The sequence below is a fragment of the Condylura cristata genome, unplaced genomic scaffold (genome assembly GCF_000260355.1).
Source record: "Condylura cristata isolate star-nosed mole 26May11 unplaced genomic scaffold, ConCri1.0 scaffold00016, whole genome shotgun sequence".
In the NCBI taxonomy this organism is placed as follows: domain Eukaryota; kingdom Metazoa; phylum Chordata; class Mammalia; order Eulipotyphla; family Talpidae; genus Condylura; species Condylura cristata.
In genome coordinates this window covers 22,375,091-22,398,233 of record NW_004567117.1, presented here as the reverse complement: position 1 = coordinate 22,398,233, position 23,143 = coordinate 22,375,091, and the positions used below count along the sequence as shown (strand labels likewise).

At 36.0% G+C, this 23,143-nt stretch overlaps 1 protein-coding gene across 2 annotated transcripts in view; it reads right to left on the bottom strand.

Annotated features, from left to right (window-relative positions):
• KIAA1328 (KIAA1328 ortholog) overlaps window positions 1-23,143 on the bottom strand; it is a 217,750-nt gene that overhangs the window by 130,118 nt on the left and 64,489 nt on the right. For both annotated transcript variants that reach the window (XM_012725764.1, XM_012725765.1), the window contains exon 6: window positions 12,810-12,937. In XM_012725764.1, coding sequence (XP_012581218.1) covers window positions 12,810-12,937 — 128 coding nt within the window. The remainder of the gene's footprint in view (window positions 1-12,809; window positions 12,938-23,143) is intronic.

Below are 23,143 nucleotides of genomic sequence, written 5' to 3'. Positions count from 1 at the left end.
AGGGTGAAACAGGAGAGGCCTGCCATGCCATGTGGGTCACCTCCGAGGCCGGGGATCGAACTTGCACTAAAGCAGCTATGACTAGCTTTAGCCTGCTAAGCCACCAGGGACTAGAAAAAGCCACCAGAACTATAAAAAGTTCATTATAAGGAAAAAAAAAAATCACTGTGAGATGAGATGTATCAAACTTATTATTATGATAAGCATTTTGCAATACATGCATATACCAAATAGTGATATACATTTTAAACTCAGGGAGTGCTGTATATCAATTATATCTCAATAAAGGGGAAGAAAAATGAGTAAGAGAACAAAAAACAAAATCTGCTAAAAAATCAATATGAATACAGATACTCACCCAGATATACTGTCACTTACCTTATAACCCATTTTCTTGAATATTTGCACATACATAACGTATCTTTTTTTTCCTGAAGTGTTTGAGAGTAACATATATCATGATATTTTATCCGTAAATACTTCAGTGACCATTTTTTTACAGCTTAGACTATTCTCTAACATAAATATAGTAGTAGCCAATTAAATTTAATAAGTTTTTTTTTATCTAATGCCCCATATACATTCTGTTTCTAATAATATCCTTTATAGTATATTCCCCAGTATTACAGAATATAGTCCAGGGTGCTGTAATTAATTGTCATATCTCTTAAGCCTCACTCAATGTAGAGTATGTCCATAACTATTGTCTTTCAGGACAATTCCACTTTTGAAGTAAAGGAATAAACCTTCCAAAGGTTTGTCACTTTGTATTTTTCTGAAGTTTACTTTAGGTTTGGATTTCCGATTATACATTTGAAGAGGGAATACAGAGTAGGGGATAAATTTTCAGAGTTTATCATCTGGAAACACAGGTTTGCCTGTTTCTTACCAATGATGTTAATTTTGATCACCTGGACAATTTCATCACCATGTGTAATTATTGCTTTTTCTCCCTGGCAGTTAATAAGTAGTCTGAAGAGAGATACTTAATGACCATAGTACTCCTCATTTCCCAGTAGATCTAGCACCTATTTATGAGTCTTGTTTGGTCTAATCTTTTCCATGGTAGTATCAGAACAATAATTTTCCAATTTGGCATGTCTACACTTATTAACTAGTTTTTCAGCGGTCTACTATAAATAACCCTTCTTTCTCCCATGTGTGTAAGTATGCATGTATGCATGCTTGTCACTGATACAGCTTATGAATTTGTTTCCCCCTAATATGGCATAATTCATTACTGTTCTTAATAATTTACTTAAATAAGTTTTTATAATGTAGTGCATCTATTTGGTGACATTATTTAAAAATGAAATGATGACAGCCTAACACAATCCTAAACTATCTGGACATGATTTTAAGAAGTAGTTGTGGAGGAAGATAAGGGTGAGGGGAACAGAAGGCTGGATGGTGTGGACCTGTTCTTAGATAAGATCATGAAATAGAAGCACCCAGAATGAAAGCAGGTACAGGTTCTCCTGCTTTACCTATTAGCCATGTAATGGAAATGCCCTATTTTGTATTTTGGAAATTGGTTCTATTAAGAGAAAACATGGTTACTAAATTAAGCTTCTGTACAAGAACATTCCTGAAAAATCATAATACACAGGAATAACTGAATGGGGCAAAAATAAATAGAAAATGGCATTATTAGCTGAATATGGCTAGAATCAGCACTACAGTCCAATATAAAGATACTGTTAACGCTTCTCCTGTAATTCTGCAACTCTGGAATTACATTTTTTCTTAATACTTTTTCCTCATCAAAACTACAGACTGTGCAATATAGCCTCATATTCTCACTTCCAGTATCCAGTCCAGTCAGTGCTTAAAGGTTCTAATGAAATGTGAATTTTCATGTTAATATAGAGCTGAAGCCAAGCGAAAGGGGTGTTTGCCATTAAATAGCTACCCCCAAAAAGGAGAAGTGAAAGAATGACAACTGTTTCTGCATGTGAAAACAGAAATATGTTTTCTAACTAGACAAATTCAAGATGACAGTCAGAAATGAATTCCTATGTGAAATTAGAGCCGAGGCCACACTCCCATTGTTGGGAAGACAGGAAAACAGGTCTGCAGCCATGCTTACTGGGACAGCTTTTAGAGAACAGATGAGGTAGGTACGCCACTGGATAGAGGTAAAGACCATACAGTAACCCTTAAGGCCTAAGAAGAACTCACTGGTCGTCAACTAAGGGTGAGAGAACACCTGGGAAAGGGGTAGGAAAACTGAAAGAAAAACAGAAACAATGGTAGAAATCTTAGAGGTCTCTCTTCACTCTCCCTTAACTTTCTCATTTTCTATCTGAGAATATGAAAATCAGAGAAATTAAAGGAAATTAAAGAAATTAAAGCCAAGTGCCTTACAGGAAGAGTGAAAATAGACTCACTTTCTACCAAGTAGCTGAAAAAGAGCAATGACCTTAGATCACAAAAGTCCAGGTCTGAGTTTTTACTGCCACTGGCTTATTCTCTGGACACTGCAAAAGTATTGACACTTCATGTGCACCTAGGAAGAAACTGGCGTGTAAGAAAAGTGAGTTAGCTCGTTAAGTAGTTCTCACATAGAACTCCAGAACGTAAGTGATAAGACCTAGAGCAACCAAAGAGAACACTTTACTTTGTTGTGTAAAAGATGAAGTTCAAAGTAATATTGCATTTAATTTGTTCAATATATTTAACCAATTACATCCAATGTAAAGAACATGGAAAGTCTAATATTTTAAAATTATATTATCAGTTTGAAGATTTTCAAATTTCATCCTGAATCTATAACCCACCAGCAGAAAATATTTCTTCAGGTCAATAACCAGAGATTCATTTCTATAGTTTATCAACAAATATATTTTTTAGTTTATAATATGTGTGAAATGTAAGTAAATATATCAATCAATCTGAAATGACATCCTACACTAGTGTTGATTTGGTTTTCTACTATTAATGAGAGTTGTAGTTTGTCACCAATAATTATTATTTTATTTAGCCCAATTTGAGGCTCTGGAGTAGATATGCTAGACTTTCAAAGAAATGTGTAGAAACTGATTCACTCATCTTGCAAACAACTGGTTGACAATCTTTGTGTAGTTTTTTTAAATAAATAAAAAGTCAGAAGGGGCCTTAGTGGTTAGAGGTTAACTGGCAGCACTATGAAGCTATCAGTAGCCACTATAGCATAAGTTCGATTCCTGGCCAGAGGGGTGACCCACATGGCACAGCAGACCTCTCCAATCTTGCCTGTTGCTCCCCTCAATAGTGTATTTCTGTCAATCTGCCTGTTTTGTTCCACATTCTGTCTCTGGTGAATCTTCTCACCCCCTCCCTCTGCACCTCTGGTCTGTACCTCAGTTCTTATGTGCATAAATAAATAAATCTTAAAAAAAAAAAGAAAAAAGTCATAATAAGATAATGGATAAAACATGAAAAAGTAAAATATTTTATGCATAATGGTCAGCTAACATGACAGCAGTTTCAACACAGAAATTATGTATGCAAATGCCAAAGAAAAATTTTAGACAATTGTAAATGTCCATAAAACAAAGTACAATCTTAACTGTCTACAGAAATATATACAAAGACATTCATGAATTTTCAAGTAATCAAGTGCTGCTATGACACACAACTTACTTAACTTCTCCACCTGTTATGGGCAGTTTCTCATCTTGCCCTAATGATCCATTTCCTGGTACAAGGGCATGCCACACAGGCAGAATTTATAGCTTGAATCTAAAACCTCAATTACCTTACAAAAAACTGCAACATCCCTCATTAGATTATTACCTTTGTGGCTTGCATGTGTTGAAAAAAGCAGTCATGCTGGAAAGGTCTGTATGACAAGGGACTGATGGTGGCCTCCATCAATAGCCACCTAGGCACTGAGGCCTGCAGCTTACAAATGCACAACGAACTGATTCTTGCCAGCCACTATGAATAATAGTGTGGAAGTGAACCCATCCCTTTGTCAACCTTCACCTAACAACCCAGCCTCTGTCAATTGTTTTAGTGCAGCATGGTACTTCAGCACACGAACAAGGTAAGACTCCACTAGATTCCTAATATACAAAAACTGGGAGATAATAAATTGTGGCAATTTGCTAGAATGTAACAGTAATAGGGTTCTCTCTCTTGTTGCATGAATTTAAATGACAGATTAAAAATTAACTTAAAAAAAAGATTGCTTAAGATGCTAGACAATTATTTGTTGTTGCTTTTTTTTTTTTAAAGATTTATTTTATTTTTGCATCCAAGAATTGGGATATAGACCAGAGGTGTGAAGGAGAGGGTGAGAGGATTTACCAGAGACAGAGTGGGGAGCAGAACAGGTGGACTGACTGAAAATACACTGCGGAGAGGAGCAGTGAGCGAGACAGGAGAGATGCTGCATCATGTGGGTCACCTGTCTGGCAGGGGATCTACTTGTGTCGAAGTGGCTGCTGATAGCCACTTCATTGTGCTGAGACTTAATCCTTTGTACCACCAGAGCGGCCAAACATAATTATTTGTGCACACATTTTACTAAGTAACTCATGGCATTTGAGTCAACAGCTAGAAAAATATTTTATTAAGAATATGGTTTATTTTGGTAACAAATAACTTTAAAGTAACTTATATCCTGAACATTACTTTTGTTATACTTTTTAAAATTAGTAACTTTTAAGGAATATTTTTTGCTTTAAAATTTCAGCAGATAGGCCCTCCCTGGTGTCGCAGCGGGTTAAAGCACAGCACTAAGAAGCTAAAGCCACTTCCGCATGAGTTCGATCCCGCCTGCCCCGGAGGTGACCACATGGCGTGGCAGACCTCTCCTGACCTGCCCGCTGCTCCCCTCAGCAGTGTACTTCGTCCATCTGCCTGTTCTGCTCCCCATTCTATCTCTGGTGAATCCTTTCACCCTCCGCATCTCTGGCCTGTACCCAGTTCTGTATGAATAAATAAATAAATCTTTAAAAAATAAAAAAAAAAAATTTCAGCAGATAATGAAGAACACTCCCCAATATTCTTCATTATAGTTTCCCAATTTTTAAAAATATTTTACTAATACAATTTATCTGTTACTACTGACAAATCAAGTCTTGCCTCTGCCCTATCTGAGTTGTAATCTCCTACAAGAGTCATATAACTTATTCTTGCTATCCAAATACTATATCAAGAATCAGCAAATGTGACCAAGTATTCCTACTTCTCATGTTCTTTTAGTTGTCTTCATTTACATTTAAGTGCCTATTTAGCTCACCTGCCTATTTTTTTATTTGATTGTTTTCTCTTTTTTGAGTTTTAGGAGTTCTCTGTAGACCTTTGCTATCAGCCCCTTTGTTGGAGGTAGGGTGTGCAGCTATTTTCTCCCATTCAGTAGGGTGTCTTTGTTTCAGAGATAGTTTATTAAGCCAAAGGTTCATGCACTGGTCTAAAGAATGTGTTTGATTGCTGTGTGTGTGTGTGTGCGGCACACAGGGATCGGTATATAACTACCCTTCTTATTGTCTGCCTTAGCCTAATCCTCACCATTCACAGTGGCATGAAAATTAAATGAGTACTTCAGCTTAAATTCAAAATTGATGCATAGTAAACCACAGAGTCCACAGAAGTTTTCCTGGATCCTAAACTCTTATTATTATTGTAATTATACTACTGGACCACACTTCAAATAAATCAATGTCAAAAGAAATTCCACATTCATGTTTAGTATTAATTCCCCTTGAACCTGAGAATCTTTGCAATGTACCTGATAAAATAATAAGTTGATAAAGTTCACCCATCTAAGAGTTCCATTTATATTCTTTATATTAAATGTGTATAATTTTTATGTTTAAATATAAAAGTTTTATCATAACAAAACAAGAACCACACAAACTAGACTAGCCAAAGGAAGAAACCTGCATAGTGCAAAGTCTGAGTGGGTTCCAATCGTGAAAGCTTTGTCATTCTCAGGGGAAGTATTTTCCTTCTAGCATTGGAGTGTTACAGCACCCAAAGAATACGCCAGGCAGGGCAGCCTGCGAGTCATTGTCTAGGGCTTTTATTGAGGCATCATTAAAAAATCATCTAAGTTTATTTTGTTTACTCAAATTGTATATTAATTTATAACATTAGATTGGTTTCAGGTATATAGCATTATAGATCAACATCTTTTTATATTACTTTATCCTTTGCCACTAAAAGTCTAGTTTCTATCTTTCACAGTACAATTGATCCCTTTTACCCACTCTCTTTCTCCTTTTCCTTCTGGTAAACACTATTATGTTCCTTTAGTCTAACAAGAGTTTGCTTTTGTTTTGCCTTTTTTATTCATTTATCTACATGTGTGAAATGAGGCAGTGTTTGCCTTTCTCAACCTGACTTACTTTGTTATGCACAAAGGTACATTCATGTTGCAAATGGCAGGGTTTCATCTTTTTGAAGAACTGAATGGTATTCCATTGTGTACACTATATCTTCTTTATCGAATCATCTGCAATTGGGTATGTGGGTTGTTCCCAACTATTGGCTACTGTGAATAATGCTAAGATGAGTATGAGGTTGTGTGTGTATCTTTGAATTAGTGTTTTCATATTCTTTAGGTAAATACCTAGAAATGTAATAATAACTGGATTGTACAGGACTTCCCATTTTTAACTTTTTTGGAGGAATACCCATTAATGTATATATTTTATTGACTAGCATTGTTGATTTACTTAAGGGTACAGCTATTACACCAAATTTACCTGTAAGATACCTGTATATTTTGAAATGTCTTTCATAAAATTCCAGATAGCAAGGTTCCCGGTACTCTTCTGGATCTCTTGATGATTACTGCTACTGAATCTTAACTTTCACTATGTTTTTTTTCTTATAAAGGATTTTTTGTTTGTTTCATGAAAGTAATTATCCTGCTATCCTTCCTATTTATAGAAACTACTTATGGTTATGTTTAACTATATGAGAGTAACTAACTTACTGTGATCACTATTTAAGTTTAGGTGGTCACTCTAATAGTCATAAACAACAATGCATCCCAAAGGAAAAAAAAATGATTTTGAGAAAAATCAACAGCTGAAGTAAGGGTTCAAAAAGGAATCCTGAATGTTGGAATATTATGAAAGCTAATTTTTGTGCATGGTGTAAAGGGTTTATCTTTTTGCAAATGTTCAATTGTCCTATCAATGCTCATTAAAAAATTCTTTTCCCAAAAATGCACAAAATGATGCAAAAATAAACTATTCTATTATAAAAAAATTTTTTTGCCCATATGGGGCTTCCATATGACCCAGCAATCCCACTCCTAGGCATCTAACCAAAAGGCACAAAACACTGATTCAAAAAGATACCTGCACCCCCATGTTTACTGCTGCTTTATTTACAATTGGAAAGACATGGAAACAGCCCAAATGCCCAAAAATGGATGACTGGATTAAAAAGATGTAGTACATATATACAATGGAATATTACTCAGTAACCTAAATAAACAAATAAATAAGCACATGCCTTTTGCAGTAACATGGATGGAGATGGAAAAGATCATCCTTAGTGAAATAAACCAGAAAGAAAAGGAAAAATACCAGATGGTTTACTCATAGCAGGAGTATAACAGACCAGGTGAGAAAATAATAATAATGAAAGCTATATACCAGAGACATTTTATGGTGATGGAATGAGGAATGGGGTCAAAAACAGTGTGGGGAAGGATATGCACTGGACTATGGTGACGGAACATGGGTGATAGGGTGATGGAAGCTCAAGGAGATTGCAGCTGAGATAGCAAAATGCACGCAAAATGATATAAAATAAGCTATTATATTATTCATTAAAAAAAATTCTTTTCCCATTGAATTGCCTTAGCACATCTGTTGAAATCAATTGATCACAACTGTTAAGAGTATTTCTGAATTCACAATTCTGTTCCATTGGTTGATATGCCCAGCATTATAGGAGGACTAAACTGTGTTGAAAACTGTATTAGCTTTCTACTTCTTAACAGAGTTCCACAGCTGTAATTTAAAATAACTCTATTCATTAGCTCACAGTTGCGTAGATTCCAGAAAGAGTTGTCAAGGTTCTATTTTCTATAACACCTTGAAATCAAGGTGAAGGCTGGCTGAGTACTAAGCTGGTACATCTAAGGAGGAACCTGCTTCTCAGCTCATTCAGGTTGCTGACAAACTACTGTTCCTTTTGATTATATGCTTAAATCTCCATTTTTGCGCTACTGATTAAAGACAATTCTCTACAACTCTCCCCTTTCTCCTGCCCCATCTTCAAAGCCATGTGGAGGGGTGAATATTTCTTTATGTATCAAATCTCTCTGACTTCCTCTTTTGCTTCCAGCTATGGAAAACTCTACTTTTCTCAGGGGATTAATTTAGAGCCACCTAGATCATCTTCTACTTACTACACAGTCAGCCCTCCATTTCCAAAGGATCTGCATCCATGGATTCAACCAAATGTGGATAGAAAATAAATACTATGCGGTTAGGCCTACAATGGTTTTGGTTGTACAGAACCCATATAGACTCCTTTCTTCTTATTATTCTGTAAACAATACAGTAACTATTTAAGTAATATTTATACTGTACTGGATTTTATACGTAATCTGGAGATGACTTAAAATATATAAGAGGATGTGCACAGATTATATAAAATACAATGCCATTTTATAAAAGGAACTTAAACATCCACATATTTTTACATGGGGAGGGGCCCCTAGAGTTGATCCTCCGTGTCTACTGAGGGATGACTATATAACATAATAGTCATGGTAGTAGACCTCTGTGGCAGGGGCCAAAGGTCATGTTAAAATTCCATGTATGGGCACTCCCTGGTGGCACAGCGGGTTAAAACACAATACTAAGAAGCTAAAGCCACTTCAGCATGAGTTTGATCCCCACCCAGGAGGTGAAGGCACGGCAGACCTCTCCTGACTTGCCTGCTGCTCCCCTCAGCAATATACTTTGTCAGTCAGCCTGTTCTGCTTCCCACTCTGTCTCTGGTGAATCCTCTCACCATACCTGCACCTCTAGCCTCTACAGTTCTGTATGCATAAATAAGTACATCTTAAAAAAAAAAATTCCCATGTACTATATTGTACCTTTAGAGAAAATTTTGAAATGAGGAAAAGTAATCTTTGTTTTTCGTTCTCAAAATTCCTATTCCTTTGTCTTTCCATATACATTTTAGAATTAGTTTCTGCAAAAAGATGATCAAAATCTGCTGGATATATGACAGAGATTACAAATAATTAAAGATCAATTTTGGAACTGCCATTTTAACATTGAGTCTTGCATCCATGACATGGAATAGTTTCCATTTAACTTTATTTTATATCAGCAATGCTTGGTTGTTTTCAGTATACAAGTCTTACTACTTCTTTTATCAAATATATACAGTGTAATTTGCAAATGGTAGCTTTAGTCAAAGAATTCATAGAAAATTTGCTCCAATATAGCTCTCTTTCATCCCTCTTGCTTTGTACAAATACACACACATGGAAGTGCACAACATATATTTAAATCTCATTAGTTCAACAATACATTTCTGTACTTACTGTTTTATTCTAGTGTGTTACAAATTATTTAAGCAGAAATGCAAAGTTACCTTTATCAATGCTCTAAATTTTGTGTGAATTTGAGTTATTGTCCTAATGTCATTTCCTTTTATCTGAACCTACTTAATTAGAATTTATTGTAATGAAGGAAAGCTAGTAAAAAATTTACTCAGTATTTATTTGGGCCTGTCTTTATGTTGCTTTCATTTCTGATGGCTAATCTTGTTTGACTGCAGGATTATTTTATTCTTCTGCTCATTGAATATGCCACCTCGCCACCTCTTTCCTACACTGTTTCTGAAGAAAAGCCAGCTGTTAATCATATTCTTATTTTACCTACTGACCATTTAGTCTGAGGAATCTAGTAGTATATTTGAGCCAGATATATTTAAACATGATATCTTCTTTGACTTGACTTCTTTGTCAGAAATCTGATGACACTTTTAGACTTCCAACAGAAACTGAACTACTTAAATAAAACAAAGGCAAAGTTTGTTTCTTAAAAGAAGTCAAAGATAGTACAGTATTAAGTAGAACTGAGCTAAATATCGCACAGGAAGATACATAAATAAAATTAAATAGAATATTTATAATGAGTTCTACTGTCACACAAATACATGTGGCAAACACAAAATATCTAACCAAAGAATACATGAAAACAATCACCAAGTAGGGAAGCTTGAAGACACTGTGGCCCTAACCACCACAAAAAGTCTTCTAATTAAGCCTTAGATACCATCAAGAAAGATTAAACATGTGTTCAGTAATGATTTATCTTTAGTACATTTCAGATTCCTGCGTAGTCCATAATCCACATGAAGTTAAGAAACCTGGTATACATAATCATGGGAAAGATGAAAAAAAATTCCACAAATGGCCTTGATCAGATCAGACCAGTAGAGATTCATTAATAGTGATTGTCTGGTGCTAAAAAGTGGTGATAACTTTATAAGAGAGAGAAATCTCAAGAAGATCCAAATTCTACCTTTTTTATATCCATTAGTCAAAAGGATAAAAAGAATGGTAAAGAAAATAGTAAGATAAACTTACATACCAATATTTTTGAACTACAGTGGAAAAACTACTCAAATGCTTCTAAAGTGTTCATACAAAGGAAAAAAAACAGTCTAAATTTTCTAAAATGGTATACAGCCTGTCAAATAAAACTAAAATAGAAATTATAAGCATTATGGCTTGACGTGACGCCACTCAAGTTTAGATTCACAGACAAAAATATAACATTCAATTGTGATAAGAAAAGTTATGTTCTGAAATGTACATCTGCCAAAGCTATGCTTACTAGATGCTCTCATGTCCAAGATCAAGGCGAGACAGGGAAGTACTGTTTCTTATGACAGGGAAATAAGTAAAAAACGCATGTCAGTTAAAATTTGAATTGAAAGAGAGTAAATGAAAAGCCTTTCTAGAGTTCACAGTGAAGAAACTGTAATGCTGAATAAATTACAAAATGAATGTAGAATAAATTCATCTTTGAGGCAAAGGAAGAAAGAGGATGTAATGAAAAGGAAGACAAAATATTCATAGTATAAGTTGACAATTTTTTTTTTTCCTAAGGAAAGGGCAGAAACTGAAAAAGAAAATCATAAAGCAAGATGCTCTTCTGAAGGCTGTGGAAATTAATAAAACCATAAGCAAAACCTATAATATGCAATTTGAGGCCAGATGGCAACCAACACAATGAAGGAGAAAGAACAAGTTTTTTCAATGAACAAATTTCAAATGAATGCCTCATAAAAAAAAAACCCGAAAAACAAAACTGCTTCCAACTCCACCACAAAATCTAGAGGTAAGTTTAAAAAAAAACTTATTTGGGGAGCACATTACCTAATACTATTCTTGACTAAAATTCTTAACTCTCTTAAGACAGTTGTCTCTCGGCTGAACAGTAATGACGTTCTTTGGAAGGGTTACAAAAAGCTCTTAAAGTCTGATTTTCAGGACCTAATACTGTTCAAAAGAGGAAGATGGTACTTTAATACATTATCCATATCTTAAAACTCAATATGAATGACTTTGACTTACTACAGTTATTCCATGTTTTAATATATAAGACTCATCTGTGTCCATTTGAAGATTTAAATTCAAGTAGAAGTGAAAAAGACAGCAAGTATTACTTTCATGATAACAGTAAGACTGCCTCAGAACTTATTTCAGGCACCTCCTGGTGGCACAAGGGGTTAAGTCTCAGCACTATGAAGCTATCAGTAACCACTGCAGCACAAATTCAATCTCAGGATAAGAACTAACAAACATGGAGCAGCAGACCTCTTTTGAACTTCAGTATATTTCAGTCAACCCACTTGTTCTGTTCCCCACTCTGTCTCTGGTGAATCCTCTCACTACCAGCACCTCTGGCCTACAGCTCTCATATGCATAAATATATCAATCTTAAAAAAAAAAAAAGAATTGGTTTCACATAGCAACTGGCAGGGTTTTGAGCATTCCTTAATTATCTAGTTTGTATTACTTGATAAGTGTGTAAATGTTTATATATACTTCTATATATTAATATAAAAACATAAAATGATATAAAATATTGCAATGTTCTCCAATTAATAATTTCTTTTTCTTTTTTTTTTTTAAGGATTTATTTGTGCATACAGAACTGGGGTACAGGCCAGAGGCTCAGAGGTGGCGAGAGGCTTCACCAGAGACAGAGTGGGGAGCAGAACAGGCAGATCGACAAAGTACACTGCTGAGAGGAGCAGTGGGTGGGTCAGGAGAGGTCTGCCACCCCATGTGGTCACCTCCGGGGCAGGAGGGGATCCAACTCAGGCGGAAGTGGCTTTAGCTTAGGCAGGAGGGGATCGAACTCATGCGGAAGTGGCTTTAGCTTAGTGCTGTGCTTTAGCCCACTGCACCACCATGGAGGGCCCCTCCAATAATACTTCCAAGTCAACAAGTTCCAATTACTATTATAAAACATAAACTTGAGTTAGGAAATGCTTTTGAGTGTTTTCCATACGGACATGAGTAACAAACATCCTATTTGATCTTTTGTCTTTAAGCAATACAATCTTGAGATTTCTTTACAATTCCTGCTTTGCTTTCATATTACCAGGAACTTCCCCACTGACTAAAACCTTCTGATCTCTGGGCATAGGAACAAAAGAGGGAAAGGAGAGGGAAATAAAAGATACCAAGTGAATCATGGGCTTTATTTGTATGTTTCAAGGTAGTATTATATACCATGCGACAAAGAAAAAGCAAATGATTCTTCTAACACCTTGCTGATCCACCAGAGACAAGAAAAGGTAAGAATAAAGATGCTTACCTGTTGTTTCTGCATCCTAGCAGCATTAAGTTCTGAGAGAGACATGGTGAGCTTCTCTTGCTGTTCTGATAGGTACTTCTGATATAGGCTTAAAAGTTCTTGGCATTCTCTATATTGTAGCTGAAGAGGTGAGATTGTAAATTAAGGAAAAAAATTCTATTTTAAGTTCATTCAAAATGCACACTCATCAGTGTTACTTTTCAGATCCCAATAAACAAAACAGATAATAATGTAATCATACTTGGTGAGAGTACAGGTAAATAGTTTTCAGATGAACACAGTACAAAAAAAAAACCTCTAAAATAATTCAGAGTATGGTCATACCATTTTAAAAGAAATTTCTCAACTCTTCAAATTGATAAAATGAAAACAAATACAGACACATGCAAAGGAATGAAGTTTGACCCTTACCTCACACCACAAAGAAAAACTAATTGAAAATGGAACACTGATCTAAATGTAAGAGCTGAAACCAAAATACACATAAAAAGAAATCTTTGTCTACTTGAAGTAGGCAACTGCCACCTAAAAAAACAGCAACCAAAGAATAAATAAAAATTTAAAAAGTGCTGTACTTCAAAGGACACTACTAAGAAATTGAAAAGACAACTTTCAGAATGAGAGAAATACTTGGAAATCATTATGTGTGTATGATTTGAAACTATTATGGTATCCAAAATATATAAAATCTAATAGAACTCAACAATAGAAGACCATTATCTTAATTAAATTAAAATTAAAAAGAGCAAAGGACTTAAAAAGATATTTTCATAAAAAACATAAATAAATGGCCAAGCAGCAAAAGAAAAGGTATTTAATCTCATTAGTCACTGGGGAAATTAAAGTTAAACCACAGTGAGATATCACTCACATTCAACTAGGATGGTTATAGTGAAAAAGACCAATAATAAGACATTAGATACCTACCCTTATAGCTGATAGGAACTTAGGAATGTTAGCATTGCCTCAGAAACAAAAACAAACAAAACCTAAAGATAGACATATACCCAGTAATTCCATTTCTAGATATACACCCAAAAGAATTAAACATATATGTCATGTAAAAACTTGTACCAGAATTCAGAGCGTCATTGAATAACACTGAATAATTAAAAAAAAACAAAGTCCACCAAGTGATAAATGGCTAAACATGGTATACATTAAAATATTATTTGTCCATAAAAAGAAACAAAGTATTGTTATATGCTAAAATATAGATGAACTTCAATACATTAAGCTAAGAAATCAGACACATGGTCACATACTGCATGATTTTATGTCTATAAAATTGTTGTTGTTTTTAAAATACCACTTCCAATGAGCTAGGGGAAAGAGTAGTTGGTTCTAAGTATACCAGATCACAATGAAGAGTCATATTCATCTATACCCACTTTCTATCCCATTTTCCAATTTTCTAAAATACCTATTACATGAGAAAAGTTGAAAATAAAAGGAAATATTCAGATTGGCAAATTCATAAAGACAAAAATTACATTTGTTTTTGCCAAGGAAATGTCAGTGGATATGGGTCTTGGGGGGTAGGTAATGAACATGCTCTGGAATTAGATCGTTGTGCTTGCATAGTTTTGAGACTATAATCAAAACCACTGATTGTATATTTTCAAAGGGGTAAATTTTATTTTCTTATATGTAAATTATATCTCAAGCTGTTACCAAACCAAACCAAAAAATTAATGCAGGTTAGAAGTGATGAAGTGATGATACTGTTTGGTAAAATAATTATAATTTTCATAGAAAATTTTAGCTATTAAACATAAAGGTATTATAATCAGTTATTTGTCTTGTTTGATTTGTTTTGCATAATGAGAGCTAAGTCAATGTTTCATTAATAAAATAATCATCAGAACTTTTTTTTAAGGAAATTTTCTTGCTGTAAACTGTACTCCCTTTCATATACTAATAAGGAGAATATAAAAATTGAATTGGACTACCATCCATCTATGTCCTAAAGCTTATAGCGTGCTTAAGATGTAGAAACTACTTTGGAAGCGTGACCTAATTGTGCAGGTCAAGTGTCTACCAGAAAGTGGTTCTATCCAAAGAAGCATTCTGCCTCACTGCTGTGATTTTTTCACTTGGGTTATTTCTGAATCTCCCACTTACACTCATGAGTGTATGTACGCTGTTGGTATAAAAATTACTGTGCAATGAGATTATTTTGTATGAATACTTTTACAACAGGTCATTATGATTAAGGATGGAAATAGTGTTTCTTAAATGTCAAAAATGGTGACTGATTTCAGTATTCCTTAACATTTTCCTAACCTAATCTTTGCTTCTGGGCAGACTCCTGTTCTAATAACTTTTGCCAATCATGACTGCATAAATAGGCAACTGCTTCATTATTCTCATTATTAACCTTTAACAAAAAAAAAAAAAGAAGACAGAAATGGTTTGTAGAAGAGATGCTGGTTTGTCAAGAAAGGATAGGTCACTAAGCTCAGAGAACATGAATTAGAAGAGCTTGTTGAATATTTAGCATCTTAACAATAACAATAGAATGAATAGTGGTCTGAACAAGCTAATATGTTTTCAAAGTCTGTATCACAGACCAAGCTGGTTTTACATTTCCATACTTTTTGTCAGCATATTTCAATAGACAGGAATGATTTGTGGTAGATCCAAGAGTCTCTGCCAGCTATAATGTATATAAAAGGAATTTTCATTTCTAGCTGTTACCAAAGGCAGCAATGTTTTTAGTAGGTGAACCTATTAGCCTGGACACAGAATATGAATTTTACTCTTGAAAAAGCCAGCATAATTATACAGTCTAAGAGTTCAACATGAATATTTGAAGACAAATTACAGGTTTGTTTGTTAAAAAAAAAAAAAATCCATGCTACATGGTAGACTATAAAGTCAGGTAGTCTTATTATCAATTTTTTAATATCCGTTCTTGATTCACCAGATGTGAAATCTCCCTCTTTTTCTTGAAAAGTGAAAATATATGTCCACATACACCTGTAATTTTCTTCCCTTTCTACACAATGAGACTTCAACCCTCCATTTGAGGAAAGAGATTTACTTTAGAAAAATGTGGGTAAAATTCCCTCTTCACTGAAATGGTTGTTGGAAATGGTTATTATGCAAGGCTTATAGCTTATATCCAAAGTGTGTGTGTGTACATATATGTGTGTGTGTATATATATAATGATCAAAGCAAAATGAATAGGAAGAAGGAAGAATAAAAACTGAGAAAAATCAGAGGTAGAGATGGACAGAGAAAGGAGAAATTACTATTAATAGTGGGCTGCCAAGGTAGAAAGAAATTGTCTGAAGCTGGAAGAATTCTTAGAACCCAGCAAACCGTGCTCATTTCACATTCCCCCACCTCTGCCCTGGGACATCTGGGGTCCTCAGGCCTAACAAGTAACACTGACCCCAACCAAAAGCAAATGAAGGACAGCCTCTGTGAGAAAAGGGAGATGCCACATGTTAACAAATTCTTTTTGGGGGACAATTCCTTGGGAAATAGCTGATTAGGTTCTTGGATCGAAAAATTGTGGTCCAACCTAAACTAAGGGTGTTAATAACATCAGAGCCTTGTGAACACCCTCTGACCATTTTAAACTTATGCCACAGAAGTGAGCAACTATTTCATTAGATCCTGCATAATCCTATGATGAAATGTCCCAACCTCAAAAGATTTTTCCACTTGAAGCAAATAAGGTTTTGATCATAGCATATTTCTCATCTCACAATCATTTCCTTTTCTCTCTTTACAAAGCAGAATACATTTCCTGAGCTGAACACTGAAGTCCAAATTATAACCTAGGTTGGTGCTCAATGACAATATACACAATCGGAAAGAACTGTTGGTGAAAGAGAAACTGCTATCAAGATGAACTGATGAACAGAACTAGACAAGAATTTCCTATGAATGTTCTGACCCTTTTATTAAGTTGTGATTTGTGCTGGAGAATACTCATGGATACAAGTCTGAAATTTTCCATTTAATTAAGAGAAATTTATGGCAAACGCAGTGCCAAGTCACAGTGTTTCTAATTTCCTGATAATAAAAATCTGCTGGGGAAGGGAAAAAAACTCCAAAATAAACAGGGGAAAATATAACGTTCTGGAGACTTACAAAGGGTAAGAAGAGTCCAATACCTCTCCCAGTTTCTTTCGGATTCTGCTTCTTCTGTTTGAACTTCAACAACAATTACCACCTGAGCTAAGGAAAGATACCTAGTTAGAGTATTCATGTTTTTTTCTTCTTAAAGATTTATTTATTTATGCATACAGAACTGGGGTACAGGCCAAAGGTGCAGGGGTGGTGAGAGTATTCACCGGAGACAGAGTAGGGAGCAGAACAGACAGACTGATGAGGTATACTGCTGAAGGGAGCAGTGGATGGGTCAGGGGAGATCTGCCGCACCACCTCTTGGGTCACCTCTGGGGTGGGGATCGAACATTCGCTGAAATGGTATTAGCTTCTTAGCGCTGTGCTTTAACCCGCTGCACCACCAGGGAGGGCCCATATTCATGTTTTTTTTTTTTTTTTTAAAGAGCTTTCTATTAATTTTAGTCACTACCTTTCTTTCTTGCAGCTGCAGAGCAAGATGGGGCAGAAAACAAGTTGACATTTCTGTCTTTTGCTCTGGTGGTCAGACCCTGAGGATTTTTAGGAAACCAATTACACAAGTTTCTCTTAGATTAAACATAAGGACACTTGTTTAAAAAGTTCATATGCAGGGCCTTCTCTGGAGGCGCAGCGGGTTAAAGTACAGCACTAAGAAGCTAAAAAAGCCACTTTAGCATGAGTTTGATTCCCTCCCCGAGGTGATCCACATGGCACAGCAGACCTCTCTTGACACGCCCACTGCTCCCCTCAGCAGTGTACTTAGTCAGTCGGCCTGTTCTGCTCCCCACTCTGTCTTTGGTGAATCTTCTCACCATCTCTGCACCTCTGGCCTGTTCTTTATGCATAAATAAATAAATCTTAAAAAAAAAAGTTCATATAGAGATATCCTAAAAAGCAGGTTTACAATATGCCACATTGATCAGAATTTTGATTTCTTCTTTATAGTTTCCTTTTCACACAATTCTCTAAAGATCTATACTTTTAAACATTCACAGGGGCATTAAAGACAGCTGCAAAACAATTTCTTTGAAAATCATACTTTCTCTTGCTAACCTATTGACAAAATTTATCGTTTGTTTAAAGGTTCCGTGTTTTAGCTAGAACTGAAGGAGAAATATTTTCTGTATTTGGAAAGCTGCTTTAAATCAATTCAGCCTTTGCTGAATTATAGCAACTAGCCCAAAACACACCTCTCCCCAACACCAGAAGTTAACCAGGTGAACTGCAGTAGCAATGATTAACACTTGAAAATTTCAAATTTCAAAAAGGGTCCATTCCTGACAATGCAAACCACTAAAACCAGTCTGCACACTATGATTTTTAGATTCTGAAAGGCCATTAAGCAAGGCTGTACATATAATGCTTTGTGGAGCAGCGGTAAGCATACCAAGGTGAAGACTCACTAGCTCCAACCACCAGGAGCAGAGTAAGTCCTTACAGCAGGGGGATTTCTGTTCAAGGGTAAACGTAAATCACCTGATATGGACCCAAGGAGGACCACCCTAGGGAGCCCTGCCAGGCTCTCCAAATTTAACACAAGACAATAACTAGTCTTCCCCAACCATTTACAAGTTAAGATATGCAGAGGAAATAAATCTATCTAGATGAGCCAAAGACACTGATCCAGAAGCTCTGATGCCAGAAATCCTGCCTGGCTTCCCTGAGGGGTGCAGATGGAGATAGTGGGGGTGTTGAGGATCACAACTCCTACACCTGTCTTCCATCCACAACACAGCAGTGAAGTGCTGCCCAGCCAGTGGAAAGCACTGCAGTAACTGTGAGCAAGGAGCTCAGCCATGCTTGGTCTACACTATTGAAGAAGTTGGGAAAATAGGTCACACATCAGAGCAATATTCTCATCAAAAGAAGCTTATGTTGAACATTCTGATGTTTCAGTGAGCTTTGGTTAATAGAAAAATTAATTCTTGAAATGTCTTGCTCCTTGAGGTTATAGAAATATAAGATGGGGCTTCAGTTTTTTCTAGGACATCATCCTACTGTCTCAAGAATTGTTTGAATTGTTTGAATTAACCTTATCTACATGCATCATGGACTTCAAACATTAGAATGCATGACCATATGCCCTGACGCTTGGGTACATTGGAAGTGAAGTGAGTTCTACTAATAATTGCATTGTGGTAACAATAATAATACAAAGCTAGTACTAGGCAAACCAAAATATTTGGCCACCCTTGTATTAGAGCATCCTACATTGGCCTTAGCTATTTAGAATAAGGTAACCTGAGTTCATGCATCCTTTTCTGTAAAAGCAAAAATTAAAACAGTACCTGCCAATAACAAGAAACTAAAAATTGAAGCCTATAAAATATAAAAATGGCACCCTTCTCCTTTAAACACACAAAAAAGATCTCTTTAGGAAGAATTTATCTCATTCTGCAAAAATATATAAAGGACATTTGTTCTTGTTATTTAAATTAAAATTTCCCATGAACTATCAATATATATGATATCTCCCTTTTCTTCAGTCTCCTATATTTGTCTTCTTGAACTATTTATGCTGCTATGTAAGGTCCTTCATTTCTAAGTGGAAGTGTAAACTAGGTTTAAGAGGTCTCTTAATCTCTTTCAAACCAAGTATCCTCACACAACTAGTTCACTGCTAGTCTTCTAGTATTTGTGCTGTGATAATTCCAGTTTTCAGATTCCTCACAGGAGTTCTCTGTAAGAGTCAGATACCACTATTACCTGTCACACAATTAAATGTGTGGAATAAGAAGAAATTGATATTAGAGTTAGAATAGCTGAGGACGGCAGAGTCTAACCTTTATTTGACAACGGGGCACAAAGTGCTTTAAAGATACTATAACATCGGATTCTCATCAAAAGAAAAAAATAATGAGGTACTATTATTAATTGCAAATTACTTACACATTACCCTAGTTTCCTCTGCCACTGAGCTAGTATTCAAAGTCAAGTCCTACAAACCATTAGATTTTATGTTCCTTTAAAAGTAATTCACACAGGAGTTACCTGTGAATCTTGTTAAGCAGCAGATGCTGAGGCAATCTGAGGTAGGGCCCAAGAGTCCCTGAATGGTGCTGACTGATGGCCCAGGCATCACGCTCTGGGCACATCCTTTCTGAACACCTTTCCTCTCTTTATCAGGGAAAAAAGCCCCTTCTCCTCGCTTAAGTACAATACATTATTGGACTCTTTTGCCTCCTCCCTTTAATCCATCCTGAGACCGCAAATGGTTACCTTTTCTGGTTTTGTTTTGGTCAACTGTTTTTGCGCTGGAAAAGAGCACACAGAAAATAACATACAAGGTTTGAAATAACCCCTTTTCTTCTTTAGAAGGAAGCAGTATTCTGGATGTTCAAAGCAGTATAACATTTCTACTGTGGTTACTACTGAAGTCATAGCAATTAGCACACATTATCTGTAGGGCTTGAAAATTTATATTGGGGGAATAATCCATGGAAAAAAAAATACATATTTTTTCCTCTACTTTTTTTCACATAGACATCTATTCTCTAACTTGCCCAAACTTACGTTTAAGCTGAAGTTTAATTTCTGAAATCAGTTTAATATTGCCAGATCAATAGCTATAGGCCTAAAGAACAGCACTCTTACCAGAATTACATGCCTTTTTAAAAAGATTTATTGATTTATGCATACAGAACCGGGTACAGGCCAGAGGTGCAGGGACGATGAGAGGATTCACTAGGGACAGTGTGGGGAGCAGAACAGGCAGATCGACATAGTACACTGCTAAGGGGAGCAATGGGCAAGACAGGAGAGGTCTGCTGTGCCATGTGGATCACCTCCAGGGCCAGGGATTGGACTTGCATTGAAGCGGCTGTGGCTTGCTTGCTGTGCTGCATCCTAACCTGTTTTTGCCACCAGGGAGGGGCCCAGAATTGCACACTTTCTAATGAAATATGACCCAATATAACAATTTCAAGTATAACCCAAACCACTTCCATAAAATAGTATTTATAACTAGAGTGAAAAAAGGACAGTTCTTATAAAGTGGAATCACATCTATATTTTAAGGTTAAATTACAAAAAGTAGGAATACCTTATTTCTTACCTCTTTCAAATGACTGAGGCTACTGCTCACAAATGTAAATTATTGCTCAGAGAAAAATTAAGTAACTTCTATGTGCAGGTTTATTATCTAAACTCAGCAAATGCTGCAAAGACTGAAGGTAATAAAACATTTTATGAACAACTTCACTTCAGTGGTTCCTAATATAATTGAGCTGATGTGGACTGTTTAACAGAATGATATTTAAAAACTGGTAAAGAATCAGATTATTTGCTTGACCCTCCACTTGAGAAATGTTGCAAAAAAATAGCTGAAAACACTCAGAGAAAAGTTTTACAGTATAATTACACTCAAGGAATTAGGTTTTGCTTTACTATTTTAACACTTGACTACCAAATAAGTTAATTGAAGAGGCCACATTTAAAAGAACAGTCCCCAAGGCTTCATGTTTTACCTATATGCCTGCTTAATAGAGAATTGGGACTACCATAAAATTTGAAAATAATAAGCAAAATAGTCAAAACGAGTTATTTGTATTTTTTGTTGTTTTAAGCAATTTCACTGGAAAATAGAAATGTTCTGTATCTAGTCTGTTTCAGTGATAATTTTTTCTTGAAAAATCAGGCTTAGCTAAATTAATTCACCCATATCTAAGATGGTAGGAATGGAAATCTTCACTTCTGGACTAAGCTATCTAAACACAATGGAATGAGTTAAGAAAATTGAGATAGGGCCCTCCCTGGTGGCACAGTGGGTTAAAGCACAGCACTGAGAATCACCGCTTCAGCATGAGTTCGATTCCCGCCCCCCGGAGGTGACCACATGGTGTGGCAGACCTCTCCTGACCCACCCGCTGCTCCCCTCAGCAGTGTACTTCATCGATCTGCCTGTTCTGTTCCCCACTCTGTCTCTGGTGAAGCTTCTCACCGCCCCTGAGCCTCTGGCCTGTACCCCAGTTCTCTATGCACAAATAAATCAATCTTTTAAAAAAAGAAAAGAAAATTGAGATAGTCTTAGCTGCCAGAGAAAATTGTCAAAAGAAAATTGTAAAATATGCCCAGTGGGGTTTCAGGTTCCAAACAAGATGACATAAACATATATTTTCCAATTCCTCTCACCAAGTGCAGTCTAAAACCTGTACACCACATGCAAAGCAAGATTCAGAAGGATGGAGAGAACATAATTAATTGTTTAAGGGCCTCAGAATTTAGGGAACACACAATGTTGAATTGCCTAGTACTGTTTTTGCGTTCCATCTCCTACACTGGTTGGGGAAGTAAACAACCTAGAAATGTCAATGGTGACAGAGAGAAAGAAAAGAACAATCACAATACACTCCAAGGGGAGTCAGCTCTCATAGCCAAAAGAAAAGTAAAGTAAAGGATAGGGAAGCCCAGTAGATAGACTTTATTCTAGAGTCAAGTAATAAGAAAAAACTGCAACCCTGGTCCACCTCCATCAGCGAAGGCTCAGTGAGAAGCGTACACAGGTATCCCTTTATCTATTTGCCCTCTCCCTGCTGGTATGCATCAGAAGAAACTGAATAGGGAGTAAGTGCTATGTGAAGCTAAGGGCTCACTCCTCCACCTCTTTCACCCTGGACTTTGATACCCATTAATTTTAATGAGGTGTCTCTTCCTAATCAGGAGGTGTCCGAAGAAGTGAGTAGGAAGCAAGGTTTTGAAGACACACCAGGAAAAATAAGTGAAGGCCATTTTGGAAGCCCCTGCTCACTAGGTCAGGGTGGTATCAGCAGAGGTCTGGCAGGAAGCATACATCTGACACAACAGTTATTAGGTGCCACCCCCTTGGGTGTCAAAAATGATGGTATGTATAGGAGCCTTGCAAGTCTATCCCCACCTAGAAGTAATGAAGTGGTAGCTTTTCTTTCTCCACTCATGTGATATCAGAAAAGGTATGCTAAAAGAGATGATAAATAAGACTATAACATAATACCCAAAATGTCTAGAATGTAATTAAAAATCATTTGTCATATGCCATACCAAGAAGCAGGCTAATCCCATTTTAATTGAGAAAATCCAATCAACAGATGTCAATACTGAAATGGCACAAATGTTGGAATTATATAACAAGGATTTTTTTTAATAAAAAGATTTATTTGCGGAATATTACTCAGCAACCAAAAAAGAGAAACACATGTCTTTTGCAGCAACTTGGATGGAGCTGGAAAAGATCATGCTTAGTGAGATAAGCCAG